At 34.3% G+C, this 10,273-nt stretch overlaps 2 protein-coding genes across 2 annotated transcripts; one reads left to right on the top strand and one right to left on the bottom strand.

Moving 5' to 3' along the window:
• The first annotated feature begins 723 nt into the window (after window positions 1-723).
• ino80c (INO80 complex subunit C) lies at window positions 724-5,691 on the top strand. The gene is made up of 5 exons (NM_001002108.2): window positions 724-1,052; window positions 2,466-2,564; window positions 2,636-2,747; window positions 5,190-5,257; window positions 5,395-5,691. The coding sequence occupies exons 1-5, from the start codon at window positions 831-833 to the stop codon at window positions 5,524-5,526; spliced, it is 633 nt and encodes a 210-aa protein (NP_001002108.2). The 5' UTR covers window positions 724-830; the 3' UTR covers window positions 5,527-5,691.
• A 1,803-nt stretch (window positions 5,692-7,494) lies between these two features.
• On the bottom strand, window positions 7,495-10,174 carry trim35-29 (tripartite motif containing 35-29). The gene is given in 6 exon segments (NM_001007347.1): window positions 7,495-8,166; window positions 8,415-8,533; window positions 8,612-8,634; window positions 8,750-8,980; window positions 9,059-9,154; window positions 9,587-10,174. Coding segments are annotated over 6 exon segments (1,146 nt in total). The 5' UTR covers window positions 9,980-10,174; the 3' UTR covers window positions 7,495-7,882.
• Window positions 10,175-10,273: the final 99 nt, after the last annotated feature.

The following is a 10,273-nucleotide window of genomic DNA, read 5'->3' as shown; positions in this document are numbered from 1 at the left end:
AAGAAGGTAATAATTATATTATTATATATTTGTGCTGCTTTTTGGCAAACTGCTGTACAATAAAGTCAAATGATAAATAATAAGAAATGTATTTTTGTAAAATTAAGTCTACACTTATGACAGTTCAAATGGAAACAGCCCTTTTGGATGATATAACCTACTGTGACAGAAAGAAGGTAGAAGTGAAGGACAATGGCAGTGCTGTAAATGTTGTATCGAAATCTACAGAGAGGAGAAATAATTACCTGACATCTGTTTTGAACAAAGTTAATTAGTCATTTATTTCCCCCAGCCACACATGTGATTGAAATATAAATGCCATTATCCTCTTGTATTCTGTAATGAGTCTGTCATAGAGCATAAATCAAAGTGAACTTCAGCGCTAACTGCTGAAATGGGGAATAGGCAATGTGTTGTCCTATTTCAAATTAAATTATACATCTAATACAGAAGTGTTGGCATCAGATTATTGTTTTAAGCTTCTCAACACAACCAACAGTCGTCAGTTCAGCTGTGAACAACTGTGGGCTGTTTCTAAATTTTTAAATATAGAGAGAGAGACAGTAGACGAAATATAAAAACTATGTACTCAAAATTTTTAAATGTTAAACTGTTTTCTTTTTGTTCAACGATAACTAATGTAATCCAGAACACGATCGGAACCAATGTATTGGATTGACGCAACGGAATTTAAATAAAAGGCACGTCTCGCACGTTCTCCCCATCTCTTCCGGGTGAACGGGATGTTGTGGTTAGCAGTAGGCTAACGTGCTCACAGATGAGTACCTGCAGAAATTTTGGATATGTTCGTTAAAACTCAATGAGAACAAATGTCGGCCCCATCCGAATCCGGAGTATCAAAAGCAAGGGAATTAAACCCAGCGACGCTATTGGCGAGTAAAGCGCAGACAGCGGCGGCATTAGTTGCTCAGGCCCGGAGCAAGAAACGGTCCGTGAGCCCCGCCACACACACAACACCACTGACCAATAACATTATCAACAACAACAAAAAGAAGAAGACACAACCCGCACTCTCAACTGCTCAAGCTCAGGTAATTAGCATTTTAGCTCAGTTAAAGAAAAGGTGGTAAAAGTTCTGAAAAAAAAACAACTGGTGACATTTTTTTAAATTAAAAGTATTAAGCAAAAAAAAAAAAAAAAAAAAAATCACAGTGTGAAAAATGGGTTATAGACCCATCAAATAAAGTGTTTTAATGTTATAGGATTACGTTTGAAATAAACCAAAATGCAAAGGAAAACATCATATAATATTATGGTAAAGTTGGTTTTATATTCGCACATTCGTTCAGTGACTGCTTCATACATTGTTTACCATGGTACTTTGAATATTCGGACTGAAATCACATGTAAACATGACTTTAAAACATTAGCACTATTAAATTGACTGTACACAATGTTGTACTTTGATGGTTGTTGGCTGCTAAAATGATTTCACTATTAATAATTGGCAATGAAAACTTTTCTGAAATTATATTATTAAAGAAAAAGTCTAAATGTGCGAATATATAACCAACTTTACCTCAATTTATATAATAGTAGTATTATTATGTTATATTACTTTTTGTTTGCATTAATTGGCTTAATTTGTCTGTGGATATTATGTACTGTCCCTTATCAAGAAGATAATTTTGTGCATAAACTTTCTGCAAATCTAATTTCTGTAAATATAGTAGTGCTTTCTGCCAGTGTCATTGTTTAGATTAATAGATTTGTGTGTTGTAATGCAGAAAGTTTCTTGAACAATCTTGTAATTGTTCAGACACATTTTGTTTGTGCAAACACTGTAGCCAAGTGTAATTTATTAAACAAATAACAAACTGGTCAGCACATTCAAATATCCACCGTCAGAATTTGGCCATTTGAATAATAATTAATACTAATTTACAGCTTCAAAATTTTTCTAACCTCTCTTGTAAAAGCGATTTACACTTTTTCATATTTGTCACATTTTCTTTCAAGAATAAGGTTCACGATTTATAGAATAAAAGTTACTTGTCAAATGTTCTCTTTCATTAAAGTCAATACAGTAGCGAAAGATGACTTCGCTTATGTCAGATGTTTTCTTGCACAGATGTTGGACTCTTGAAAAATAATTGTTTTAAAACTGAAGTCACATCCGGATTCTACTTGGTCTTAAAGCCTTTTTCGATGGGTTATTGTCACTATTTATGATGACATAACAGTCGAAATGGAACAAATAAGCTCATGTATGGGACAGATTCTGGCCCTTAATTTATCAATGGGGGGTGGGTCTTCTGAGGTACCCGAACCCCACCCCAGCTACAGGCCTGATTGCTTTGGTAACCCACAGCCATATTTTAGACTTAGTCTGACATTTGCTTCACAATTTGTGGTGCTGTAATACAGTTCTGTGCTGGGATAATCTGCTCATCTAATTTGATAATTAAGTGTATTTTCTCATTGGTGGTTTCTATTTGTCACAGGTTGCCCCAGTTGAAGGAACCTCTGAAGTAAAACCAGTGGGATCTGTTGATGTAGAGACTGCTACCAAGAGTTTGCCTTTTAAAAACCCTGACTTTGTGGTAAGTCTGTTCAATATTTCATGTGTGTAAAACACACGGAGTTCAATACATGACTTCAGTTCTTGTATTAGCACTCAGGTATTGGTGGAGCAGCAGCAGGGAAGAAGAACCGGACGTGGAAAAACCTGAAACAGATTTTAGCAGCTGAGAAAGCGCTACCCTGGAAAATCAATGATCCTAACTGTGAGTTTGGCTTTTAAAAAGTAATGAAGCATGTATGAATCAGACTGAATTTTCCGGTATTGTTAGCCAACTACTGTCACAAGTTCTTTTGAAATCAATATAATTCAGTGACTCAGTTTCTCAATACTATAGTATTGAAAAAAAAAACACAAATAGCATTATTTGGTTCTAATTACAACTCGTTGCATGTGGTTAGAATTAGGGATGTCCCAATCAGGTTTCGAGTCATTTGATTTAGAGTATCTACCAAAACCTGATCCTTTACTTCTGCAATGCATAAACAAAAACAATTTTAAAAAAAGCGAAGAAACAGATCTAGGATGTTTCTTATTTAATTTACATTATTTTAACATTTAACAACTCTGTTTGTTGTGTTAAATGTAGCCTTTTCCTTTCCAACTCTTGCATTCCCAAGTTTACATATCCTACAGTTTGCTATGGCAATGCTGTCATCATCAACTTTATAATGGGCCGGTTTCAGAATGACTGATCAATCTGTTTAGGTCAATCTCAGATTTTAATGCGCACACCACGACTATAAAAAGGCATTATCAATGAAGCGCAGATATTATGTGTAGCCATGGCAACGTCTGAAAAATAAATAAATAAAGAGATCAGCATTTCTATTCCAGCTGAACTTAATCTGCTCATGAAAAGTTAAGGCAAAAATGACCATATATTTTAAAAAGCAACACCACTGCATCAGTGAAACACAGTTAGCGCGGGAAAACGGCTGCTCAAGTTAATGCGTAATTTTACATGTAAAGTATTTAAATATTTAGGTATAATAAAATAAGTAATGTAATGTGACATTTATTCAATTTTTACTTGGAAAAAGTGGGGAATTGGCCTTAATTTTAAAGTTATCTCAGATGTAATTGCATTAAATTAAGTTTCTACAACCAATTTGACAAAACAAGAATACATGTAACCTAAGCTAACGTTCAGTGGAAATGTTTAATTTATTTCCCACTTTTACACACGTTGATCAGTTTTTTTTAAAAGTGCTCTTGTGTGTCTGCCTTTTTTATTGATCAAGTGATAGAGGTTGACATGACATTTAAAATGTAACCAGTATTAAAAAATAATTTTTGAATGAATAATAATCCCATTAATCTAGTTACAGTACACATCGAAGGTCAATGAAGGTAATAGTTATTTCCTTCTAAAAATATTATTTAAATTTACGTGCAAAATTGGAATAACGCATAAAAGATGTGCGAATAAGCAGTGTTTCCATCCAGTGAATCAAAGAGAACAAAATCACTTCCTAATTAACTGGTGTCAAATAGCAACAGTAAAAACAAAATATACTGCAGTAAAAGAAGCTGCGTGAATCTTTTCTTTATTTAATAAATGTACTTGCACCTTAGAAGACTATGCTTACACACAATGAACGTGTGGTGGCGTTTGAAGCCATGAGACGTGTTCACACACATTTTCATCATCATATGATCTCTTATAACCTTTTTTTTAATGCGCATAATGAAATTTGTTCAGTAAAAGTGTTTCCATCGTAGTTTAGGTGCATCTTTACTATCAAATAAAAGTTTATCCTACTCCGTTATGGGCGTGTTTTTTATATGTATTTTTAAAAGTTATGTGCATCATGACACATTACTCGTTTTTGATTGCTGCAATGTATGATTTCAGCAAAAACCGCAAATATAGTTAATTTAACTGCGGACACTGAATGCTTAGAATGAAATGCAAACATGCAAGTTCACATACCCTGCTGTACAGGTGAGGTTCGATGTCAGAATGCAGTTGTTTTGATTGTTGATGATTACCCAGGCCTTGTACAGCTCCGTCTTCTTTCCTTGTCTTTGGCTTGGCAGAACCTGTTTTTATAACTATAGTTTTGAATCTGGTAAGCATGGAACGTTATTTATTGAACATGACCACACACAACAAATTGTTGGCTTTTAAAGACTTGTAGGCTTTTAACATCTCTCTTGTAAAAACACTTGGAGTTTTAATGAGATAGTTGTATATTTCAGGCTGGATACTTGGCCAATATCCATTGGTCTCTTCGAGTCCTTATCTTAGCTTTGTCTATGCTAATGACAGAGTGATTGTCACTAATGGGTGGGGCTTTCCCCTCTAATGGCATGCACAAAGGGAGAATGCCAATCAAAGCGTTTCTGCAAAATGTTTTTTCAAGTGTGATTTAAAATAAATAAATAAAAATAGAATGAATGAATGAATGAATTTTTACCATTAGAGGCTGGCTGTGTTGACACTATTGCCACACAACTGTGCTTAAACCACTTGTAATAAGATTTTTGCATGATAGGTCTCCTTTAAGCAGCTTAACAGTTTTTCTGGAAAATAGCACCTCTGAAAAATAATGAATAGTTTTGCAAAAACATATGTTGATTATCATGACACAGTGTCTTTTTGATTTACTTTAACAACCTTTGCATTTCTTTTCTGTGTCAGACTGCAACATAGATGCACCTCCTTCTATGAAGCCAGCCAAAAAGTACTCTGACATCTCAGGTCTACCGGTGAGTTTATTGCAAATTGTTTTTGCGTTGTTAATGTATTTAAAATATATTTTTGAACAGACTGTGGGATTAAATCAATAGACTAGTCGTCTTTTATTTTTAGAATCTCACCTGATGTTTGTATCTATGTGTCCCAGGCAAACTACACCGACCCTCAGACTAAACTGCGATTTGCGTCGACTGAAGAGTTTTCCTACATCCGTCAGTTACCCACAGATGTGGTGACTGGATACTTGACTCTGCGTAAAGCGACCTGCATTGTACCCTGACAGAGACCCACACTTAACAAAGAGTTAATGGGTTTTTTTCAAGCACAGACTTTGACTGGATTATTTGGAATGAAATGCTTTTACTCTTATTTTTTTCTAAAACAGTATATCTGTCATGTTAATTGTGAACCAAATATAATACATTGCCCATGCAGACTGTAGCTGACTTGCTAGTTGTTTTCTTTTGCTGCCATCTACAAGCATCATGATGAATTACAGTAGTCAACATTTGAAGTGCTTCAGAACCTTAAATCAAAGTTGTCCTTGAACTACTGAATAGCACTCAATCTGGTCTTGAGACAATTTTCAGAAACATTTTTGATCCATGTTGACTTCTGTACATGCACTGAGAAAATAAACCTGCAAACCTTTTATTTTAACCATATTTAAAATTATACCCTAAATCCAGACAGTATTTCACAGTAGCAGATCTTAAATCAAATCAAATGTTACTGTTGGCTATAACCAGGTAAACATGTCAATTTAGACAATGTATAGAAACAGGACTTACATCATTTAGACAATTTATTTTATCTACACTACCTATACAAGTTTATTGTTTTAGAAATGAGTGCTTTCTACTAATTAAGGTTGCATTTGCTTGATTAAAAATTCAATAAAAAGGCAAATGTTATTTAAATTTAATAAATCTCCAACCTCCACGTCTAAGCAGTGATCCACTTGCTTCACCTCACCTCATCCCAAACTGTTCGGATTATCAGACATAGTAAGTGCATGTGCAGGGTTTAGTCCAGAGTCACAGTAGCTGAGGAGTACAAACAGTGCATATATTTGACTTCATATTATTTGTTATTGTTTAAAGATTTCATTTTCCTTCCCAAAATGTTTGTGCTTTGGGTCAGTTCCATTATGGGTACACTCCTGTCTGTTACTTTTTTTGCTTTAATATTTATTTATGGGGATCAGGTGTTTCAGGGGCTCTATAGATTTTATAGTCCATTTTAGCAATGAAAATAATCACAGTTAATGCAAGGGTCTTTAAAAAACAAAGACTCACTATTTTGAAAAAGTTGCTGCATTATCTTCCAGATTCTGATGGTGAGGTTTTTCAAAAGATCTGCCACTTTAATAATAATTAAAAAAAAAAGATTCTTACTTTTTTTTTTTTCTTACATGGAAACAATTTTGTCCAAGAGTTTAGAAAGCTGCCAGTTTGTCTCACCAAAGTGAGAATTTAACCTTAATAAAAGGAACCAAAACTAAGATTAGGTAAGATAAAATCTAATATTATGAAGCAATAATTTAACCCAATCAAATATTTGCAAATCCAAAACAAATGTGTCTTATGGGTTATACAAACTTTTTCAAAAGCATAGACTTTTTTCCCCCCATATAAAAGATAAAGTTAGAGATAAAGTTTGACACCAAGTTAATTTAGAATGCATTTTTATTTTTACAGTGGGTACAGCAAGTATTCAGACCCCCTTAATTTTTTCGCTGTTATATTGCAGCCATTTGCTAATTGGGGTCTGAATACTTTCCATACCCACTGTATATTATCTATGACATATTGTTTGAGACTCGCTTGTATTTGTATACAAACTAAAACAATACTTAAAGTATACTCGTAGATGCATTTTGCTGTGACAAATTCTCATTGTGTATTACAATGATACACACACATAAAATAAACAAACCCTAAAATGTTCAAGCAAGAGACTCTTAACTTTTGTTAATTTTTAACACTAGACAGTGGAATTTCATCAAGATGGAACTGAACAGTTGCAGGGTGAAAATCTTAAACTAAAACAAAAACTAGTGTAATTTACATTAGATTATAAATAGAGACCAAGCTCACTGGTAATTTGACTTAATTCTAAGTCCCTTATTGGAACAATTTTGATGCTTTATTACATCTTTTCATTTAAAATCTATTTAGCTATAATTTGATTTTAACTCCTAATCTCCCGCACGTAAGAAACAAGAGGGGGGAAAAAAATAAATACATTTTCATTGTTAACATTTTTAATATGACAGGATCAGCTCAAACATTGTCTACTTATTCTAGATTTGCATTTTTTAGCACGTAAACCAAACATAATTTTATAAACGCATTTATTCCTTCTTTAACAGGTTACCGCCTTTTTATGTTCCCCAAAAACTCACAAAAACTTTAGATGGTAAAATCCTTAGAGGAGAAAGAACATCAGAACTATAGAAGAACGGAAAGACTCTCTCTGTGAAGGTGATTATGAGTGTTTGTAAATTTGTGTTGGTTACAGGATCACAGAATGATAGTTTTCCTCTTTCCCAGTCCAGCTCTAATCTCAGACGCTGAAGTTTCCCTTTTACTGAAAAAGTGTTGTAATGCCCTAGAGCCTGTGTGGAATATTTTTCATCTCTGTACCACACACCAGGTGTTGGTTTTAAAAAACTCTTTTTTCCTTTGGTTTGATTCTGTAGTTACTCCTATAATCCAGTCCGAATTGTCTTTGACCTCCACATCCCAGCAGTGTGTTCCGGAGTTAAAGCCTTCTGAACCCAGAACACAAGCATATGGGTCAAATCTCTCTGGATTGTCAGGAACCAGTTGACTACAAGCCCTGCATTTCATACTTGTCAGATCATCGGACAGAATCAGACATGAATTTGCAGTGTTTGGGTCCAGAGTCACAGGAGCTGATGGAGATATAAAAAAAAATGCCTTTATACTAATAATGATAATAATAACAATAATAATAATAATAATAAAAATAATTATTATTATTAATTTGTGTTGTATACCATTTATAAAAAAATAAAAATAAGAACACCAACATGGTTTTAGGTGGACCTATACAAATTTTAATTTGAGTAGAGATGGCTCATCCATATCAATGAACTTAAATCTCTTGATCAGTAATATCTGAAATCATTTAAAGACTCACTGTTGTAAACAAGTTGCTGCATCTTCTTCCAGACTCTGAGGGTGAGGTTTCTCAGATGATCTGCCACATTAATCAAAGCTCCTGAAATCATCTGTGGATCCTGCTGTGAACTCCGAGCTCTGAACAACATTCAATAGTCAGAAGTGCAGTGAGTTTAAGCTCAATCAAAGAGGCCAGAGACACAATGACTCGCTTACCTTTCCTTGATGCCTTTAAAGCTCTGGAAAATAGAGAAAACAAAGCATTTACTTAGATTATAGTAATTAAAACTAGATTATGCCAAGTAAACTTCTCTATGGAAATTAAATGCGTTTAAAAACACAATCAGTTCTCACGTGTAGAAATACAATGTCACTGGCATTCATCTTTTCTTTTATATCTTTTATAACGTCTGCTAGAGCTGAGATTTGTCTGTTCATCTCCTCAATCTTCTTCTTTGTCATCTCACTCTTTTGCTTTTCCTCCTTCTTCAGTGCAGAGACTGAAGCTTTTTCTTCATCGTGCAGAAACTGATGAAGCTTCCTAAACTCCTCTTTAATCTGCCGCTCCGTGCTCTCACGCTGACTCTGAATATAAGAACAGAGAAATTTACATCAATATTTTGTTGTCAGATAAATCATGATCAGGATTTGACTTTTTCTCACCTTGATGTGCTGGATTGTTTGATCACACTTTTCTTTAAGGTTTTTGGTGTGTTTAAGCATCTCTTGAAAGGACTTCAGTCCTTTTTTGAGCTCCTCCTTGAATTTAACAAAGTAAATGTGCAGTTTCACAGAAATAATAATTTGTCATGTTGTTATGTGCTTTTATTACTCTGCCCTGCCGAAATGCATAAAATTTCATTATATAAATTATAAAAATAAATAAATAAAATAGTCTTTGCGTTACACCAAAATAGTGACATTTCTACCTTTTAAAATGTAAATATCTGGTGTAAAATTAACTAATTTTATTATTGCATTTTAATTTATTATTATTACTTCTTGGATCACTAATATCAACTATGCTTATTTAGTTAATAATATACTACGCTGTAGCTCATGATACCTATACATTCAGTTGCCATCTATTGGCATCCTGAGGTATTACATTGATACTATCTTTTTTTTCACATTGATACTATCAAGAAAACCCAATAAATCTCACATTACGCATGTTATGATTCCCCCTACCTTGTAAGATAAAACAACTTCATCAATGGGTCTGAACCTGTGATTGGTGTGTTTTTGTGAATCTCTGCACACAAGACACACAGGCTGTTCATCATCCAAACAGAAGAGTTTAAGTTTCTCATTGTGCACACTGCAGACCAGCTCAGATCCTGAAGCTCTGTCTGCTGTCAGTGACTCACACAAGTTCTTCAAAACAAGATTACAAGGAGGATCATCTCTGGACGATCTTCTCCTGCAAACAGGACACTCTAGAGTGTTGCAGGTAATCCAGAACTTTTGAAGACACTCTTGACAGAAACTGTGACTACATGACAGCACAACAGGATCCTTGTAGATTTTACAGCAAACTGGACAAGAGAAATGTTCCACAGACACTGTTTTCACTGAAGCCATTCTTCAGCGTTAAAGTCGTGATTTAGATTCACGTTGTTGTTGTTGTTGCTGCTTCTTCTTCTTCTTCTTTTAAGTAACAGTTATTTTCTCTGTTGTTAGTCCTTAGTCGAGTTTTGCGGTTGTAAGTCTCTAGCACAGAAGTAACCAACCATGCTTATGGAGAGCTTCACTCCTGCAGGTTTCAGCTCCAACAATGATAAAGCACACCTGAACCAATGAATTTAGACCTGAGCGGCACTTGATAATTACAGACAGGTGTGTTTGGTCAGGATTACAACTGAAACTTGCAAGAAG

The sequence above is a fragment of the Danio rerio genome, chromosome 16, assembly GCF_049306965.1.
Source record: "Danio rerio strain Tuebingen ecotype United States chromosome 16, GRCz12tu, whole genome shotgun sequence".
Taxonomy (NCBI): Eukaryota; Metazoa; Chordata; class Actinopteri; order Cypriniformes; family Danionidae; genus Danio; species Danio rerio.
This window is presented reverse-complemented; position numbering and strand designations above follow the sequence as displayed.